Source organism: Penicillium waksmanii (genome assembly GCF_028829765.1).
Source record: "Penicillium waksmanii strain IBT 27052 chromosome Unknown utg000005l:1.0-5232799.0:1.0-5237142.0, whole genome shotgun sequence".
NCBI classification, from domain to species: domain Eukaryota; kingdom Fungi; phylum Ascomycota; class Eurotiomycetes; order Eurotiales; family Aspergillaceae; genus Penicillium; species Penicillium waksmanii.
In genome coordinates this window covers 4,533,804-4,553,746 of record NW_026643252.1, presented here as the reverse complement: position 1 = coordinate 4,553,746, position 19,943 = coordinate 4,533,804, and the positions used below count along the sequence as shown (strand labels likewise).

The 19,943-nt window shown below is 49.5% G+C and overlaps 9 protein-coding genes across 9 annotated transcripts; 4 read left to right on the top strand and 5 right to left on the bottom strand.

Annotated features, from left to right (window-relative positions):
- Positions 1-343: 343 nt before the first annotated feature.
- On the top strand, positions 344-862 carry N7481_006589 (Zinc finger C2H2; the record flags this gene model as incomplete). The annotated part of the gene is made up of 2 exons (XM_057265808.1): positions 344-588; positions 652-862. 2 exons carry the CDS (start codon positions 344-346, stop codon positions 860-862), a joined length of 456 nt encoding a protein of 151 aa, XP_057123528.1.
- Positions 863-1,159: 297 nt separating this feature from the next.
- On the bottom strand, positions 1,160-2,644 carry N7481_006588 (UDP-N-acetylmuramate--L-alanine ligase; the record flags this gene model as incomplete). Its single annotated transcript, XM_057265807.1, has 1 exon — positions 1,160-2,644. One exon carries the CDS (start codon positions 2,642-2,644, stop codon positions 1,160-1,162), a length of 1,485 nt encoding a protein of 494 aa, XP_057123527.1.
- A 227-nt stretch (positions 2,645-2,871) lies between these two features.
- N7481_006587 (putative UDP-N-acetylmuramate dehydrogenase) lies at positions 2,872-3,906 on the bottom strand (the record flags this gene model as incomplete). The annotated part of the gene is made up of 1 exon (XM_057265806.1): positions 2,872-3,906. One exon carries the CDS (start codon positions 3,904-3,906, stop codon positions 2,872-2,874), a length of 1,035 nt encoding a protein of 344 aa, XP_057123526.1.
- Positions 3,907-4,356: 450 nt separating this feature from the next.
- udpA (UDP-N-acetylglucosamine 1-carboxyvinyltransferase family protein) lies at positions 4,357-5,643 on the top strand (the record flags this gene model as incomplete). Its single annotated transcript, XM_057265805.1, has 1 exon — positions 4,357-5,643. The coding sequence occupies one exon, from the start codon at positions 4,357-4,359 to the stop codon at positions 5,641-5,643; it is 1,287 nt and encodes a 428-aa protein (XP_057123525.1).
- A 2,657-nt stretch (positions 5,644-8,300) lies between these two features.
- N7481_006585 (uncharacterized protein) lies at positions 8,301-8,639 on the top strand (the record flags this gene model as incomplete). Its single annotated transcript, XM_057265804.1, has 1 exon — positions 8,301-8,639. One exon carries the CDS (start codon positions 8,301-8,303, stop codon positions 8,637-8,639), a length of 339 nt encoding a protein of 112 aa, XP_057123524.1.
- A 1,089-nt stretch (positions 8,640-9,728) lies between these two features.
- On the top strand, positions 9,729-10,327 carry N7481_006584 (uncharacterized protein; the record flags this gene model as incomplete). Its single annotated transcript, XM_057265803.1, has 2 exons — positions 9,729-10,051; positions 10,114-10,327. 2 exons carry the CDS (start codon positions 9,729-9,731, stop codon positions 10,325-10,327), a joined length of 537 nt encoding a protein of 178 aa, XP_057123523.1.
- A 949-nt stretch (positions 10,328-11,276) lies between these two features.
- Positions 11,277-12,616, bottom strand: N7481_006583 (translation initiation factor 6; the record flags this gene model as incomplete). Its single annotated transcript, XM_057265802.1, has 4 exons — positions 11,277-11,637; positions 11,728-12,003; positions 12,298-12,369; positions 12,582-12,616. The coding sequence occupies 4 exons, from the start codon at positions 12,614-12,616 to the stop codon at positions 11,277-11,279; spliced, it is 744 nt and encodes a 247-aa protein (XP_057123522.1).
- Positions 12,617-13,623: 1,007 nt separating this feature from the next.
- N7481_006582 (uncharacterized protein) lies at positions 13,624-16,492 on the bottom strand (the record flags this gene model as incomplete). The annotated part of the gene is made up of 4 exons (XM_057265801.1): positions 13,624-14,547; positions 14,614-14,718; positions 14,794-16,400; positions 16,462-16,492. The coding sequence occupies 4 exons, from the start codon at positions 16,490-16,492 to the stop codon at positions 13,624-13,626; spliced, it is 2,667 nt and encodes an 888-aa protein (XP_057123521.1).
- Positions 16,493-18,125: 1,633 nt separating this feature from the next.
- On the bottom strand, positions 18,126-19,457 carry N7481_006581 (uncharacterized protein; the record flags this gene model as incomplete). The annotated part of the gene is made up of 1 exon (XM_057265800.1): positions 18,126-19,457. One exon carries the CDS (start codon positions 19,455-19,457, stop codon positions 18,126-18,128), a length of 1,332 nt encoding a protein of 443 aa, XP_057123520.1.
- Positions 19,458-19,943: the final 486 nt, after the last annotated feature.

Here is a 19,943-nt window from a genome sequence, read left to right as displayed (position 1 = left end):
AAGTTAAGTTACTGCAGGTCCACGTATTTATGGACTTGCAGTTTATTGGAGCAGAGATGCCTCCAAGGAGCCTTATCCAGAAGCGGAATGGACGCAGTGTTCAAGGGAAGGTTAAGAGATACCCGTAGGGCAAACACCTACAGTGAGCCCCGGAGCCCTACAATTGATTATAAGTAGCCTTTCTCTTACTCTTCATAGACAGCAAGCTCCTCTCAGGTTTTGACACACCATCGACAGGTCTCTTACCAGTGACGACTCTCGAGTCAGAGCCGACCACAGCATGGGTTGGGACAATGCCAATTTTCATCTCCAGCGCGAGGTTCAGGGTCAATTTCAGATCACAATGGCCCCCAACTCAGTTCTTGTTCCGTTTAATACGGCACAGCGACCTCATTTCCAAAGCCTACAGCTTATTCCTTTCAGCCATGGGCTGAACGCGTATGATATTTATCATGGCCTCAATCATGGCATCGCTACCTCCTCGGTATCGGGAAACATAGCTTCTGATGTTGGAAGTATTATCGAGGAAGGTCAAGCAAACGAAGGGCATATAATCACTCAGAATCAGGATAGCTCAAGTAACGCTAAGTAAATACCACACTCCTGTGCAGAATATCTCATGAATCACATACTAACTATGATTCACTATAGCACGAGCCCTCCTCCCTTACTATGCGAGTGGCCGGACTGCAAGCGGCCTGGTCCATTCTCCAGCAAGGGGACTCTTAGGCGCCATGTCAACACTCAGCACCTTGCTCCGCGGTCCTTCAAATGTCCTCATCGTGAATGTACCATGACCTTCAATCGAAAGGACAACCTAGATCAGCACTTGCGATCCGATGTTCATTGGAAGAAGATCTGAGAAGCCTGTATCTACTCTGGCGCTAGTGGATTACCGACCATATTCGAGTACTCTGAGGGATTTCAGCGATTGGCATTGCCAACAAATGGGGCGCGGTGAGACTAAGGAAAATCGAATGCTTGGGGATCGAATTTGGGTACGGTAATTGGTTGAACCTTTTAATTGTGCCGCTTAGGCTTGAATAGAATGGTTTTACTTCTCAATGGCCCTCTAGTAGATCGTATAGTTTCATCTTGTCCTTATTCAGCGTGTGTTGGTCAAGCCAAATTTGAGAACCACCGCCCGTATCACTCTACTTCAGGCAGATTTCAGCTTTCTCAATTCACCTATCAAGCTTCTTGACCACCCATCTGACCCCAAATAGCCCATGCAAACCACAAAATCACCGTCCTCTGCGACACGAGACACTAGGTTAGGCAACTGGGTTGAGTCATCCATCGAAGTCACTTCTGAGTGCCCAAAGTTGCGAAGCGACTGAACTAGGGTATCCTGGCCCTGTGCAGCCTGGATCTCCTCCACCCCTTCGGCTCGACCGACTATGATATGTGCTGTTCCCTCAAAGGCACTGGCGTATCCATCAGCGACCCAATCTTCTGCCATAGAAGCCCGGCTGCACGACTGATGAACGGCAATAATCCTCTTGGCCCCGGCTTGCTTTGCCATATTCAATGTTGCTCGTATTTCGGCAGTATGAGAAGCATGGTCATTGATGATGGTGATTCCATTGATAACTCCGATATGCTCGAACCGCTGCTGCAGACCGGGAAACGTACTCAGTGCTTGACTTAATATCGGTACTTCGATACCAATCTCGATGCCAATTGCAAGCGCTGCGAGTGCATTCTGAACATTCGCCACTCCAAGGGCATTCAAAGTAATGCGACCGATTGTCGTACGGCACTCGCTTTGTCGGTCACGAACGGAGATAACGAAAGAGCAGCTATCGGGTGAGTATATGGGATCCTCTGCACGGACATCTGCCTCTTCGGATAGCCCGTACGTCACGATATTTTGATCCTGCACCGAAGGCATGATTTGTTTGACGCCTGAGTCGTCGATACAAAGAACTCCGAGTCCAAAGAAGGGCACATTATGAATAAATTTGGAGAACGCCTCTCGGGTGTGCCTTTCTTCCTTCCAAAAGTTGATATGGTCACTGTCAATGTTCGTCACAACCGTCACCAGATGAGGCAAGTCCAGGAAAGACCCATCACTTTCGTCCGCTTCAACTATCATCCACTCTCCTGTTCCAAGGTAGGCGTTGCTGTCGTACAGACTCATAGTTGCGCCAGTTATAACCGTGGGATCCAAATCAGCAGCCCGCATAATTGCCGCCAGCATGCTCGTGGTGGTGCTTTTGCCGTGGCTGCCCCCGACGGCAATTGCCTTCTTATTCCGCATAATCTCACCCAGCATCTTAGCTCGGTGTATGACTGGGATTCCATTTGCTCTGGCGGCTTCGACCTCAATATTTTCTTTGGTTCGCCATTTAATCGCCAAGGCTTGTCCTGACGAAACCACCAGTTTAGCAGAGCGCACATAGGCGGTGTCATGGCCAATAAACACAGTCAGACCAGCGGCCCGGAGTCTTCGTGTGTTATCACTTTCTTTAATATCGCTACCTTGCACTTGGTATCCCAGCTGGTGGAGAATCAAAGCTATTCCTGACATTCCATGCCCACCGATGCAGACAAAGTGGATAAGGCCAATGGAAGGAGGGAAGCCGAGCATCGAAGGCGTCCGCTCATCTAGTAGCCTATCTTTGAGGCTTAAGAATTTCATTTTGTCTTCTTTTATCCTGGTATATAGCAGGGTGGCGTTGGAAGAAAATAGATCGCGATGATTATGTATTGGACATCGCCCCGCAGTTGGATTGCAGTTCGCTTCTGCTACGTCTCTCGCCAATAGAAGCGCTAACTGGCCAATCCTCCCTTGGGTGGAACCTGACTACGGAGTATCTTATGAAAACTTACGCAACTCAAACTGATTTTTCTGGTGGATCGATGGATCTATCTGATAATGTTTACTTCAGGGATCAACTGGAAGCCTAGTTTAGCCTGAACATCTTTTATAATTGAATCCGCCAGGAGCACTATTTCTCGGCCTCTTGCTCCTCCATAGTTGACGAGTACTAGAGCATGGCTGGGAGAGACCCCTACTTCCCCTATTTGCTTTCCCTTCCAGCCACAATTCTCGATCAACCATGCTGCCGGTATGATATGGAAGCTATCTGGCCCAGGAAATGATGGTATTTCTGGGTGGGCCTTCATGATGGACTTGCAGAGCAACGTATCACAAGTCGCATTCTTAAAAAAGCTCCCCGCATTTCCCAATATTTTTGGATCAGGCAGTTTGCGTCTACGGAGCAGACAGATTGCCTGACTAACCGATCGTATGGTTGGCGTCACAACACCTTGTTGCTGTAGAACATCCTGAACAGAGGAATATTGTGTGTTTAAGCAGTGGAATTGCGCTTTGGATACCCTGATGGTGACCGAAGAGATAAAAGCATATTTCAAGGCATGTTTGAAGATGCTGTCGTGATATTTCAAGGCGCATTCATCTTTCGACATGGTTCTTGTTTCGCCGGTCTCCAGGTTGCACACTTCCACGCTCAACATCACATCGCTGAGCTCAGCTCCATATGCACCAATATTTTGTATTGGAGCTGCGCCGACCGTGCCAGGTATCAAGGATAAATTCTCTAATCCGCCGAGGTCATGATCAATGCAATATGTCACCAGCGACATCCATTCCACTCCCCCGCCAACTCTGAGGACTGTGTTATTTTCATTTTCGGATACGACTTCAATGCCGCAAATCTCGTTTTTCAGGATGACGCCGTCAAAGTTCTCTGCAGCAAATAGAATATTACTACCGCCGCCGATCACCAAATGCCGAAAGTCGCGGAACCGGGGTGAAGCCAGGAGATCTTTGAGGTCGTGAATACTGCGGATCCGCACAAGGTAGCGGGCAATTGAGTCAACATTGAAAGTGTTATACTCCCGCAGATTTACATCTTCTTCCCAACAGAGGGGCGACATGATGTGTACGAGTAGCAGTATCGAATTTGCTCGACACTCGCGGGGCAGTTGCCCCACACAATTCGATTTTGGCGAACGCACAATCGATCGAGAGGAATTCGATGCATCTGACTATCATCGCTCAGTCGACCCACTTGTTGCCGTATGGAGTACATAGTCGAGATTCCAACGCCGTAGAACCGACGGCGATTGGTCGATACAGCCCAAGTACAGATCTTGGCTCCATGAAGCTACACCGCATCTAGTATCGTACATCCAGCGGCACACCGCTGGGGTTCGAGGAAAGAAACGGGTGAACTGAACGGAACAACATGAAAATTGATATCTAAGGGATCAGGCAAAATCAGGCCAAGATCAGGGTGTCTGTCCCACTATCCAAAGGGGCGTGTTTCACTATCCATATCCAAAATCCACTCCAGTCAAAATCAGATCACATCCCTTCTTCATGCAATGACGGGCGCTATTGTCATTCAGGGCGGCTACGATGTCGCCGGAGATATCCACGTCTCAGGCTCAAAGAACGCCGGACTAGCGCTGATGGCAGCAACAGTGCTCGCGTGCGGAAATAGTACCTTGCAGGGAGTTCCACCGGTATCAGACATCCACAACATGGCTCGAAATCTCCAGTATCTTGGTGCGAGCATCAAACGCCTTGATGGAAGCCTCCGTATTGATACGACAAAATTAATATCTCTCTATGTACCCGATCACCTGGCGGGCTGTTTACGGGCGTCCATTTTGTTGCTGGGTCCTCTTGTTGCACAATATGGATATGCCAAGTTGAGCCTTCCGGGGGGTTGCACGATTGGCGACCGCCCAATTGAGGAACACGTTAGAGGACTCGAGGCTTTAGGGGCTCGTGTCAAAGTGACCGACGACTATATCGAAGCACATGCCACTCGGCTCCAGGGCGCTTCTTTAAATTTGCAGACTCCGTCTGTAACCGGGACAATGAACTTGATAATGGCAGCTTGTTTGGCACATGGGACCACGCATATACACAATGCAGCCCGTGAGCCGGACGTGGTCGACTTGATCATGTGTCTCATCAAGATGGGTGCTCAGATCGAAGGGGCTGGAAGCGATCATCTCATCATTTCTGGTCATGGCCGGCCGCTATCTCCATACCAGTACAAAGTTATGGAAGACCGGATTGAGGCAGGCACCTTCTTGATCCTTGGAGCAATAGCGGGGAATCCGCTCACCATTCACGGCTGTCAAGTTGAGTATCATATAGCACTCATCATTAAGCTTCGGGCTGTTGGAGCTATCATCGATGTCTCCGGAAATTCAGTGACTATATGCAAGGCCAAGCAACCATCATCCACCGACATCCAAACTGGGCCATATCCCGGCTTCCCAACAGACCTGCAGCCGCAGTTCATGGTATTACTCTCCCTGGCACAAGGTATTAGTGAAATTACAGAGACGGTTTATGAGAGCCGGTTCAGTCAGGCTGTAGGCCTCCGAGCTATGGGTGCAGATATTGAAATCTGCGGGCAGATTGCCACAATTTCTGGCATATCGAGTCTTTCTGGTACAGATGTCTCTGGATCTGACTTGAGGGCTACTGCTAGCCTCGTTATTGCCGCTATTGCTGCGAGAGGGGCTTCCGTTATCCGAGGTGTGAAATACATCGATCGTGGGTATCATGATATGGAAAGGAAGTTGCAAAATATAGGCGTAAAGATCACACGGGTCCATGGACTTGATTCAACAAAGAATATTGACATATGAATGGATGTTTCCTTTTGCTTAAGTTGTGCCTGAGCCGATGAGTAACATGGGTAGATAAGGGCCTGGCGGAGCTCAGAGCTCAGTGATCTGAATCAATAGCAATATTAGGAATATAGAAGCGTGGGAAAAGAATATCCACTACCGCGAGTGGAGCGGTGGAGCACTGATCTCTTAAGAGCAAGAATAGGTAAACAGCACACTCCTATTCATAATCCTGAAAGATTATGCTCATAATCCTGAAAGATTATGATAGTCCATTACATACTATTTCATACTATTTACGTATGAAACGATGACATTCAAAACCGCTTTGTTGTGCAAATGGCCAGACTGTAAGCCTTCCAGGCCTTTCTCCAAGAGCGAAACTTTGAAGCCCCATGTCAATACTCAGCATCATAACCGGCGTTCGTTCAAATGTCCTCGGCATGGATGCCCGAGGTTCTTCAATCGAAAAGATGTACTTGATCGAAACCTGCAATCTAGTACTCATTTGAATTATTGTGTGTTTGTTTCGGCAAGAAACTTCTTTAACATGCCTGAAGACTGTGGTGGGCGCGATCGGCATGACGGTAAAGGGCACACGACGGGAAAAAGGAGTCGGGAACTTTGAGGTCAAATGAATGGAATGATTTTGGTAAAATTTTCAAGCTGTGAGATTGGTTTGACTTCAAAAAGCGTTTTTTGTACATCGTATGGAGAGAGGTTGTAGAGAATAGATAAATCAACTGACTGTAGTATGAATACAGAATTAGGCGAGCGTACTCCATCCCTAAATAACCACGCTACTATATCGCAGTAGTGGATCAAGAGTATTGGATATCTATTTAATGGCTAAAATGTAGTCAGTATAATTACCAGTAACCCTTGGGACAATTGGAACTACATCCACTCAACACCATAGTCACAATAACGATTACCAATTGACATTTCAGTGGCCCGAATTACGAAAGAATATCACGGTTATTGCTCATAAATGAGAACTACCCAGCGGAACATGCGAATATTAGAAAGAGTAAACAAAATAATGAGCACGAGACCTAGAATGCCAAGAAATAAGCGACCGTGAAAAGCAGCGCCATTTGACTACCTTTAGATGATCTGGCTCGCCAATCAGAGCTCTGTTATCTCCAAGGAAGATAGGGGGGTTCATTAGAAAAAACATATGGGAGAATTGGAATGATTGAAGATGAAAAATCTTCTGGGTGATTTTGCAGGGATCCCACAACTCTAATGGAAGTACGAGTATATCTGTATACGAATAGGGGTCGGGGCCCGGGAGAGGAGGGGGGACCAGCAAAAAGAGAGGGGACCAGCAAAAAGAGAGGGGACCAGCAAAAAGAGAGGGGACCAGCAAAAAGAGAGGGGGTCATAAATCGCTAGGGGGTCGCAAATCACTAGGGGGTCACAAATCACTAGGGGGTCGTAAATCGCTGAGCGGTCTCTGTTCAAAAGGAGGCACGGAATAAGCGCCAAGTAACTATTTTACCCAGGAGCACAGAGTGATGGGGAACTCTTCGCTCCCAATAACAGGGTATCGTCATCGACAGGGATATTCATTGGTAGCACTTGCAAGATACAACGGGCAACCCGATGGGCAGAGCTGTATTTTTCAATGCTGAAAGGTTCCCGGAAGCAAACGTGTTGGGGGCGAAATCCCAATCCATGATACATCATCAAATACTAGTACCATTTCCTAGCACCTGGGGTCCTGCAAAGCAGAATTGCAATAGTCCTAGTAGTAGGGCTACGGCAAATCTTTGGGTACCAATAACTGGCCATGTGTACTAGTAGGCGTCTTGCCTGTTCGCTGATTTTTATTTATGTTTATTTTCAAACGTGATAGGCAAAGGCTCGCGGACTTATCCCGAGGTCGAGAGTAAATGCGTCATTAATATGCAGGAACTTGAGATCAACAATACCTTAACGGGCGTAGCGGCGGTGGGAATAAATGAATTGCGTACGGTTCGCGAAATGGGATGAGTATTTAAGGTACAGAAGGGGAAATGGCAGAGAAGTGCCAGGGAAGATGGAAAGCACCGTGAGATCGACCGTGCAGGTGCAGGATGGGCGGCACGTGGATTGGCGAAGAGGAACTATCACAATTGAATATACCAGCTCTACAGTATCGAACCGTATTTTTAGCCCAGTCGCGCATTTTGGCGGTTGTTTTGTGGCATTTTTGCTGTTTCGATAGGTATGGACAGGTCACCAAAACGCGGAGCGGTCAATTCGATGGATCACGCAAAGCGGCGGGCACACCCACGTAAGGTGGAATAAGCCATGCCCTAAACCATGCCCGGCCTTCATTGGCTATGTTAATGCCCGTGCGACTCAGAGGACTTGTAAGGCACGCAGGAGTCGCAGCTGTACCCTCAGACGTATCGCTCTTGATGTGTAAAATGATGATGGGTCTGCCGTGTTTACTACTGGTGCGGCTCAGTACCGCACCAGTAGTATTGTGATCGGTTTCGACATGCGGGAACATGAAAGGGTTTAATGAGGGAGTTGGAACCCTGAACTTTCTATAAATTGCCTGTCTTTTCCGTCTCTGTATGATTACAATTCACTTCAAGTTTTCCCCTTTCTCTAGATACAGAACATTCGAGTTCATTCGTATTGTTCTTGATCTGATCCTCGCGAGACGCCATACAATTACCATGTCTTGGCATCTTGCCAACGCAAACCTCTTGAGCGCCCAGGAACAAATTCGAAGACCATTCGAGGAGCCAAGCAACAGAGGGACCCAAAACATTAGTGGCATATCCGACTCGGAATGCGTAGAGTTGGGTCCATTGTTCGAGGATCCGAGGCCCTTCACCTCCAACTACTGGCAGACCTTCGACTTTCTCTGTCGATACTGGCCACCCAACACTACGACTTCCAGCTCGAACAACACACCTCAAAACTTGCAAACATCTCTTGGAGAAAAGAATTCAGGCAATCGCCAATCATTCAATTGTCGCGATGATAATAAAAAGAAGAACAAGGACAGGTAAACAGGAAACTCCTACGCCGATAATAACTATAACCCATCATATACTAATACATAATATAAACATTATAGAACAATGCCTTTCGAATCCCCTTTTATATGCCGCTGGCCAGGCTGCAAGCGTCCCGGGCCATTCTCAAGGAAGGGAGTTTTGAAACGCCATGTCAATACTCAGCATCTTGATCCGCGGTCCTTCAAATGCCCTCATCGCGGATGTACCATGTTCTTCAATCGAAAGGACAACCTAGATCAGCACCTAAGATCCGATATTCATTGGAAGAAAATCTGAGAATTCTGTATCTGCTCTGACGCTAGAGGTTTATTGGCCATCTTCAAGGTCTTTCAGAAATTTCAGCGATTGGAATAGCGGGTTCACGCGCGGCGAGAACAAGGAACCAGCTCCTTGGGGATCCATTTTATGTATGGTAAATAGTTAAATCTGGAATATGCTACCTAGGGGATTGAATGAACAGAACGGGTTCACACCAACAAAGTGGTTTGGCAGATCGAGACAAGCCTTGGCGAGTAGTGAAGCTTAGAAAGTCTAGAGGAGTTGAGCCTTAGATGTCCTAGACATCCTAGATCAGTTCCTTCCTTGCTGCTTTTCTCTCATAAATCTCTATTCATCTCGCATACATCACAATTTCCATGGTTGTGAGCTTCTGTCAGAAGGTATAGAGCACGGTGAGGTAGTCGAATGAGCGTGTGCCCCGGATCGACTTCGACCAGAAGGGCTTAGTGGCTTAGTATTTCCCGAAGCGGGGAGGGGTGGACCCGATATGGGTCAATCATGAGTTTCACCCAAAATAAGCTGGGACCAGCGGTCAGAACCTGCAGTAGTTGCGGTATTCGTGCGTAGAGAAACACCTGCACAAATAGCGCATCTTCACCACACACAGTAGAGACTCCTATTATGGTTGTTCATTCAGGGTTGAAAGGGGTTGAGGGGGTGTTGGACCCTCAGGATCATAAATTGCTTGTTCTTTCTTACTCTACATGCTACCAATTCACTTCAAGTTTTATTTCTCTAATTGCAGCATATCGCTTCATATTGTTATTGATCTGATCCCCGAGACTCTATACAACTATCATCATGTCTTGGCATTCCCACAACATGAATCTCTCAAGCACCCAGGGACAAAATCAGGAACCTCTCAAGGCAGCAACCAGTACAATGGCTTCTAACACCGACAACATATCGGAATACGCCGAGCCAGACCCTTTATTCGAGGACCTGGAACATTTCACCGCCGATCATTTACTTGACTTTCTTTTCCGATACGGTCCATCTGATACCACATCTCCAAACCCGGGCAACGCACCTTCAACCTTGAACTGGCAAACAGCCGTTGGAGAAAACAATCCAGACAATTCCCAACCATACAATGGTGGCAGCAATCGTCCGAACAACGATAGGTAAAAAACTCACTCCCACATGGTATATCCAATCACGCGTTAATGTATACCTATCTACAAAGTAAATCAACCACCTCCGAGTCTTCCTTGCTATGCCCATGGCCAGCCTGCGAGCATCGCAAACCATTCTCCAACAAGGCAACTTTAAAACGCCATTACAATACTCTGCATGTTGCTCCGGGTTCGTTCGAGTGCGACAAGTGTTCTTCGGTCTTCAACCGGAAGGATAACCTGAACCAGCATCTGCAATCTGTTCATGAGGAGAAGAAGAGCTGATCAATGCGGCAATTCTTTGAGTGTTATGCTCTTCTTGAATCTTCTGATGTGATAATGGATTATGTATGCATGGATGTTGGATAAAGCGAGCATGTGGCGTACGAGGCGCACAATATGGTACCTAGAAGTATACGCACTAGAGAGTACAGGGAAAAGGCCATGGTTTCTTTGGGAATAAATAGTTCAAGTTTCATGTTTGATATGGTAATAGCAGGATTTCGGGGCCATTTTAGAGCTAGTTAATTTGAATGTTTCTTGGATATTTCTTGGATACAGTGCCTCAGCGAGACAGACAAGTAATAGAGAACAATCATTGTATGTTAACTATAGATCTTAGCAACTTGAAAGAAGCTACCTGGTCCGGACCGCCCACAGACATGTAGCAAGCCCTACTAAATAAATAAAATAAACTTCAGCTAAGTATACTAGCAGACTCCCGAACCACTGCTCTATCAACCCAGCACCATGGGCCTGGGCATTTTAATCGGATCTGGCAGTGGCATAGGGTCACGTTGTATCTGCGTCTCCAGTGTATCTGCATCTGAATTCCGATCTGAATTCCGATTTCACCCATTCACTACATCCCATGGATCTACAACTACGACTATAACAGCAATACCAAAACCAAAACTCAAGCACAGCACAGCACAAATCATCAGATCACGGTCATAAATCATAATTGCGACAGGACAACTTCCAAACCACAACAAGAAATGCACACCATCGTGAATAATAAAAAAAGGAGAAGATAGAGAACAATAATACCAATATCATCAAAAGCCACGGACCCCATTTTATCGCCTAAAACCAGAATCTCGTCCTATCACCTCATTTCCCACACTTTCATCTCATGCGATCAGACCAGTCTAGTCTAGCACAAGCCTTTCCGAAGAGCGCGAAGCGTGAAGAAATGAGCGACCAAGCAGAGAGAAGGAAAGCTTCTACCAGTTTAGTAGAAACTCTCAACAATACTCTCCTTATTAGGACCCGCCGCACCAGTACCACCAGGCGCCATCTCACCGAGACGGAAAACAGACTCGATAACACTCAGTTCCGTGGCAGTAGTATCGAGACCGGTAACAGCGAGCCAATCATTAACAACCATACCCGCACCAACAACCGGCGAACCACGATTCACACTACCCGCGACAAGGGGAACCTGCAAGAGACTGGACAGTTCATCTTGGTCCCGGATTGAGGTCTTGGGATGCACGATTCCACCTTGGTTGGAAAGGGCCATGTATGAGCCTGTCAGGACGTTGTCGGCGACTGTTTGGCGGAATACTTCTACGCCGAGGACGTCGGCGATGCTGTACACAGACAAACAGGTTAGATCAAATCGAATCAAACAAGGGAGTTTGAAGGAGTGTTGGGTAAATTTGGGGTGAGGGAAGTCCTACATCTCTTCAGTCTCGCGCTCCAAATCCGGATGAACAATGGCAACATGATCATTGCAGCAAATGACGTTTCCAAGCGCAGAAAGGCGCTCTTCTATACGTTGGATTTTTACAGCGTCCGGAAGCGTGTTGCGGAGGTGCTGCAGTTCCTGGTCTGTGGTGGTTGTGGGCACGAGGAGACCGTTCTTGTTTCCGACGGTTAAACGGCCGACGATTCGGGTTCCTGCGATCGTGGCGTGGCAGATGGGGATGACGTCCTGGAGTTCGGATTCAAAGACACTGGAGTCGAGGTGGTTAGCTTGCGCTTCGCTTCGCTTTCTTGCCCCTCTGTTTTGCTCTGGAATGGATGGGCTGGGCTGGGTTGGGACCAGTTGGATTGGTCGGTCTGGGTACGACTGGGATTGCATCCATCCATCATATCATATTATATCACACCCTAACTCAACCCATTGCCGGCCGGGTCTTGGGTTCAATGCAGTCGAGTGCAATGCAATCCGCCAACTCCGCCCAGCCCAGCCCATTCAGCCCCGCCCATCCAGCCCATCAACCTGTGCAATATCAACACAAACGCACCTGTAAAAGTTCTCCGAAGCACCGACAGCAACGATAGCGTAGGAGTTCGTCAGACGGGCGAAAACGCCGACCCTGCGGAGAAAGAAAAGAAAGTATTAGCATGGTGTTCTGGTCTGATCTGGCCTCGTAACCTCGAAGTGTGAACCAAGTCCAGTCCAGTCCGGTGCAGTCAAGTCAAGTGAAGTCCAGTCAAGTCCTAGACCTTGACTACCTTGACTATCTTGACATCCTGACCTAGCTGCCTTGGATTTCTGCTTCGTTTCTGCCGGGCGTGGGTATCTTACTCGTTGGAGTTCTCGAATTGCGCGCGCACAGCCATGAGGGGTGGTAGTGAAGGATCTGCGGGGTCGTTCGGAGGGAGAATGGTGGGTAAAAAAAAAACGAGAATGCGAAAATGCGAAAGAACAAAAAAGGCTTTCTTTTTTTGTCTAGGCAGGAAGAAGTGTAGGAAATGATCAAAGCAAAAGCGAGATCCAAGCTCCGTTATGAAGACGGAAACCGAAAGTGAAAAAGTGCAAAGCTGCAATCGCATTTTCTTGGCGGGTCCGCTTGGTGGGGGGGCGCAGTTGGTATTGATTTGTACTGGTACTTACTAATGCATACATTTTTGCTGTGCGGATATGTACCGGTACCGGTACACGGGTGTTGAGTCATCCTGTCTCATGTTGACGGTGATTCATACTGCGGGCAATACGGACTAACTAGTGCAAGGCAATGACTAGTGATTAAGTGATTGCGGTGTGGCGCAGGGGCGAATTACTAGTAGTTATGTAGATGTATGTATGCCTAGTCTAGGTGTAGGTATGACTGCCTGTGACTTGACTGGAAGGAAGGAAGGCTGTGCTAGCTTGTAGGGTGAATTATAACGGTGGGATAGCAGCGTAGGTAGTAGACTAGGAATTATGTGAATCCAGACACAGGGAAGGGAATGTAGTAGTTTTGAATGTTAAATGAATTGAATTTGGGTTTTGATTCGACCAAACAAAAGAAATAAGTCCAAGAAATAAAATAGGGGGTGGTCATGTAAAACAAAATCAGAATCAGAATCAGAAAACAGAATCAAGGATCCTCGGGGAATAGGAGGAGAAAAAAAGGAGTAAAGTAAATAAGATAAGGTAAGTAAACGCCACGCTCAAAGACAAAGGATAAAGTACACGGGGTTCCAATCGTTGATGTTGATGGTACATCCGCTGCCGGTGCCACTGCCCACTGCCACACATCAGGGTAGCTGCATATCATAGCATACGGAGGTGATGATGATGGTGATGGTGATGGTATGATTATGATGATACACTTTTTGTTTTCTTTCTTTTTTGCTCGCTCGCCTCACACTACACTTCCCTCAGTAGCGACGTGGCTGCGGCGGCGGTGGTCCATGCGGAGAATGATGGGGCGAGGGAAATACATTCCTGGTCCTGGTCCTGGTCCTGGTCCCTGCCCCGGTCCCCCCGGTCCCCCGGGTCCTGGAGCTGATCCCGGCGCAGGTCCGGACCCCGGATGTCCTGGTCCTGGAGGACCGGGAAAGTAATTCGGGAGCGGGGGTAAACGCTGGAAGTTCGAACCTGGTGGGGGTGGGAGTTGAGGAGGGCCGTTCATTGAGAATGGATCTGGTAGACCCAATTGACCTCGTGCGGGGAGGATACGGCGCGGTTGTTGTGTTGGTGTTGGACGGGGGAGGATGAAGGAGCGTGGATCTGTCGGTCCGTGGGCATGGCTATGGGGGTGGCCGTGAGGGTGACCCTGCCCTTGCCCAGGACCAGGACCGTGGCTATGGCCGTGACCCAGAGTTGGAGGTGGTGGGACGCCAGATGTTGGGATGAGATGTCGGCTAGCCGGGGACATGTTTGGATCCATTCGGGGCAGGTGTGGTGGCATTGGCTCCGAGAGCGCGGTGTCCGCTAGCATAGACAAGGCCTGGGGCGTTGGCCAGTCAACGACACCGTCGAGGCCTCCTCCCTCTGCAACAACTTGCGCCGCTTGGAGGAGGTTTGTCAGTGTTCGCGTGACGTGGTCTTGGACTGTTGGGTCCGTGATCGAGTCGAGGGCTTGCATCTGCGGATTCAAGTCTTCGCCTAGTCGGACCTTTTGCACGAAGTCGTCCCATGTTCGTCGGCCGCGGTCGTAGGCGGCTGCACCGTCTGGTTCTCGGACGGCGTCGGCGAAGAAGCCGCGCTCGACTTCGCGGGTGCCGGCCTTTCCAATTCGGAAGAGGTAGTGTGGTTCCTCGGCGTCAGGGTCAGATCCGTCAGTCTGTAATGAGTTAGATTCTGCGTTGAGTGTATAGATTTGATGGGTATCTGTCTGTGGGTTCCTTACCTCTGTATGTTCATCATCCTCTGCGGCTCGGCGGCCCAAGACCAATTCCATATATTTGCCTCGAGCCGCAAGGAACATTTCATCCTGGATATTCTCGAGTTGTTTCTATAATCACGATCAGCGTACCATTCTTTCCTTCTTCAAAGGAAACACCCGGAAAAAGGGAAAAGGAAAACCCACATTCGCCCTCGTCTCAATGAGATGAATCTCCCCAGCATAAACCTTATTCTCCGCCTCAACCTTGAAATCATAATCATCGCGAAACCTCGTCAAAGCCTTACGCTCATACTCAGCCAAATCCCGCTGCACCTGCTCAAACTCCGGACACTCCTTATGAGCCATTTTCTCCCTGGCAATCTTGGCCATGGAATGATCAGCCAAAACACTGAGAGCAACCTGTTGCGCCTGTCCCACTTTCTTAAAGAGGAGCGCCAGTTCCTCCTGTCGATCTTTAATAGGTTTCGTCGCGGGGATTGGCGACGGCGAACGTCGCCGACTCTCGCTATCCCAAATCTCGTCCTCGATTCGCTTACCACCGCGGCCCTTCGCTGCGGCAGATGCACGCGCACGACCGCGTCCGCGCCCACGAGCTCGTACAACGGTCGACGATCGAATGGGTCCTATTGCGCCGCCGCGACTACCGCGTCCTCGACCCCGACCTCGGCCCCGGCCCCGATAACCACCGCGACTTCCACGGCCGCCACGGCCCCCGCGGCCCCCACGGATGGGCGCAGCTTGGACGGGGGCTGGATCTTGGTCCGCGGTTTCGTCGGGTGAAGAGTTAGCGTGCTGAGAATCGAGCTCTGTTCCATTTGCCAGAGCGTCGGCTGGCTTCTCGTCATCTTCCAGTTTCGGTTTCTTGGTTGCAGGTTCCGAGACGGCGCGGGACTCGACGTCTGCGCTTTCATCTTTCGTCTCGGTTGATGTGCGCTTGCGCGAGGGCCGGGGCGATGACATTCCGCGTGATTGGGGCTGCGACTGTGACTGCTGCTGCAACTGCGACTGCTGCATGGGGCTATCGGCTTCTTGCGAGTAAGTCGGTGCGGACGCTGAATATGCCGAGTCGGGACGCAGATTCAATTCGTGATCTTGTAGTTTTGTCGTCGCGAGGCGTGTTTCCCGCTCCGCGATTGCCGGCGATGGCCGGGTAGATGCAGGATCATGCAGATTTTCCGCCGTAGAGGTAGAGAGTTGAAGTTTGATACGTTGCTGCGGCTTAAAGTCCTCATCATACTCCTCCTTTTGAGGCGAGGCGTCGTCACCAAAATCATCTTCGTCCTCGTGCTCGCTGGGCTCTGATTCGCCTGCTTTACTGGGCGTTTCGTGCTCATATGAGGACTCGCCGGGCTTGAGTCGCGATGGTTGGCGACCTGGACCTGATTGGCGCGCTGATTGTCTCGTTGTCCGAGATGATTCGGGGACAGCGAGTGCGCGTTTGGAGCGCCGCCGCAAGGGAGTCTCCGGGTTTTGCGATTGCGAACCGGTAGGAGTACTCGATTGCGCGGTGGATGGCTCGAGGTGGTGATCCTCTTGATTTTGGTTGCCATGACCAGGACCAGAACCAGGGCCATGTATGGTAGACCGTAAGAGATGCGGGGGTACCTTTAGAGTGACGATGCGCGAACGAGGAGGCTCTTCCAACTCGCTATCGCTGTCCAGATTATGTTCATCGTCAATGTCATTTACTGGCGACGATGCGCGCGCTGCACGCGCCGGGGCAGTTCTGGTAGCCCAGTGATTTGCCCATCGGCCTCCTCTAGCGCGGCCACCGCGACTACCTCGACCACCTGGGCAAAGTTTAGTAATTGTCGAGTCAAATCCGAGATCAATGGAATCGATTATACATACCGCGACCACGGGTCGGGGTGGGAGCGACCATGCGCGCGGTGACACGATTTTTTCTTCTTCCCACCATCGTCCCTGGTGGAGTCAGTAAGGGCGGAAGCAAGAATGACGGGGTGGAGCAGGGAGTAGCGGAGTAGCGTCAGACTTTTGAAGTCAAAACACAAAGTACCGCATTGAAGGGAGAAAGACTGTGTCGCCACGATTGTACCAAGGGGGACGGATGAAAACGGATGGGGTGGGATGAGGTGGGATGAGATGGGAAATAGAGAGTAAAATAGGCGACGGAGAGTGGAAGAGAAGGGAAGAGAATGCGATGATGGGGGTGAAGATATCTTGAAGGTAGAAGGGAAATGATGAAGGATAAAGAACGATGAGGAGAGATGACAAAGGATGAAATGGAAATGGAAAAAAGCAATGGAATAGAAGCAGCAGAGAAATGGAATGGGGATGGGGATAAAAAGAGGCTTTAGGGTAGATTGGGGTGAGTAGGAATACGATGAAGCGATTCAAGACACGCGGGCACAGAGGTAGGGTAGGGCAGAGAGAACAGATGAAAAAGAGTAGCAGGGAGAAACAGGGTAGATCGACCGAGAAAGAGTACAAGTAGAGTAGGGCAGAGTAGTGTAGAATAGAGCGGAGAAGAAGAAAGAAGAACGCGACTTACCAGGGGCAGAAGGATCTACTGAAGCAGGATTGGGGGACTGAACATGGGGAATTAAATAAAGGGAGGAGAGAAGAAGAGCGGAGCGGAGTGGGTAGAGTGGAGGAGAGGAGGAGAGGAATTAAAAGAGGATTATAGGGAGGGGAGAGTAGAGCAGAGCAGAGTAGAACAGAGAGAGTCCCGTTCTGGTCGTAAAAGATGAAAGTGAAAGTGAAAGTGTAAAGGAAGGGATTGCCGTTTTTCCGCGCGGCTCGGCCCAGCCTCCGGGGAGTGTGAGCAGTTAACACTTTATGCGGTAGATACACTTGGGTAGTGGTGATGGAGATAATAATAAAGATAAACGAGTACAGCTATCCTAGGATTACTCAAATACTCCCTCGATCGACATAATACTCAAGCTATCCACTGCTCGAGATTTCTCTCGCCGAACGCGGATCAGGACACCTGGCGCGCGGCTGCGATTCTGCCAAGGTGGAGCCTGGAGTATAAGCAGAGCGACGGAGTAGAGGGAACATAACAGGGACTCGGAATTGTTGAATAATATTTTATTATTCAAAGATCCAAGTTCAAAATGAAATAGAATATTATCCGATCCCTGTACTTCAATTGCCAGACCATGCATATTACACCTGGTCAAGTCATAATGATTCGGCTATGATAATTTGAATACGAGGGTACGTACAATACAGTATGGAAGTATCTAGTAGACCAGGGACAGGGACAGGGACAGGGTACATCAGTCTTAGTACTAGGATCCCTTAAACCAGCAATGTCAGCAGTAACCAGGAACATATACAAAGACGATGATATTAATGCAATTCAGTCATAATCATTCCTGCCAGGTACATTCGCTAAAACGAAAACACTCATACCGACGCCAATATCAATACTAACACCAATCACCCAGTCCATCCATCACATTATCCCATTTATACAAAATCAGCATCAATATCAACATAACCCAAGCAAAACAAAACAAATATACAAAACCACAAAAAAAATTCAACTATCTCTCATAAGGTGATTCATTCAATTCATCCCGTCTCCGACCCCTCCCGCTCCCACTCCCACTCCTTCCCGACATAAAAGCCAAAACCCTCTCCTCCCTCTCCTCCTCCGGCGACAAAGACAACGACGACGCCAACGAATAAGACGACCCCGTCGGCGAAGGCAAAGGCGACGGAATTCGCTCCCGCTCCCGCAGAGACCGCGCAGAGCGCATCCTCGTCAGCGTCTGCTTCGTTATCGTCTGGCCTGCAGACGGCGATGCTTTGACTGATGTCCCCAGTCCCGGCGTCGGTGAGGGCGAGGGACTATTGCTGCGGAAGAGGGGGTGAATGTTTGACTCGCCGGGAAAGGAGCCGGTTGGGAAGTTGGGCGTGTGTGGTGAGTCTGGGTGGAGGTATGTTGATGATGATGTTGGGGCTGGGGCTATTGGTGAGATTGGGGCAGGAGCAGGGGCAGGTCGGACGAGGCTGTTTAGTGATGCGTGAATGTGTTGTTCTCGGCGGAGACTGGGCATGCTCCGGATGCTGGTGCGGAGGAGGGGGCGTGTGTCTTGTTGGAAGGTTGGGGTTGGTGGTTCTGTTGGTGTTTGCGGGGTGATTGTTGAGATTGATGAGGTTGTTTCGAAGGAGTTTGGGCGGGTCTCTTTATTTGTGCTTGTGTTGTTTGTATTTGTATCCGCGGTGGTGGTAGTTGTATTGGTCAACGACTTCTGTAGGCAAAGGGTTCCTCCCGAGAACCGGTGCGAACGTCGTGGATACTTTCGTAGCGAGGAGCGACGAGTGTCGAATTTGAATTCTTCTGGATCACAGATTCGGCTCGAGGGTGTGAGGGTGGCAGGACTATCCGGGAATGTCTCCAGCTTCATATCTTGGGAGTATGGGTGTGGCCATGTGGAAGTTGTTTGGTTTTTTTGGACTAGGGCTACAATCAGGTAGCCGTAGTATAGACCCTGCGTGAAGACGGAGAAAGACCAGAAGACTGAGCGGGCGATGAAGAGCCCTTGTTGATTTGCTGTTGATCGCAGCTCGTCTTTGGCCATTGTGCCAGTGATGGACGCCGCGGCGATGAGGAGGTATGCACCGGTGAAGTAGAAGACGCATTGTTTCCACTTTGGCCACTGTTGGCCGCTTCGGACGTCTTTGTGTAAGATCACGTTCAGTCCGATTAGTGCCGCGCAGGTGAGGACCCCCAGGGCGACTGGTGCAAGCCCTGCGGCTGGGGCGTGGGGTGCGGACTGCAAGGCTGCATAGGCGAGGCCATTGAGAACGGTGACAATCATAGCGGCGAGGAGAGATACCCCTGCCAAGGTATATTGCAGAATTGCAGACATTGTGGGCAACAGAAAAGAATGTGGTCAAAGTCACGATATAGAAGAGGATGAAATGAAAGAATGATCAGATCAAAAGTAAAGAATGACTTGATCTGATCCAATCTGATACAACCCCCCAGGTCAAGGAAAGTGTCCAGGGCGGGTGTCGAGTCCACGCAGAGTCCCCGGGGAATGCTTCATATTTAAAAAAGGATTCTCGCGTGCAACGGGACGGGGCGTGTCTCGCAAAGCATATCGGACCATGCAGGTCAAGCAACATGTCGAATTTACATGAGAGATCAAAGTGACCCATCAACCCGGCATGCTGGTTAGAGTGCGGAGGGACGGGACGGCTGGATGAAGATTCCGCAGAGCCGGAGACCCGTGAGTAGCAATTGGCAAGTTGGATTGGTTGGATCGAACAATACGCATGGGATTCATGGATCAATCAATTGCTGATTCCAGCGGTGGACCGGGGGAGAACTACTGTGGCACCGGGGAAGGTGA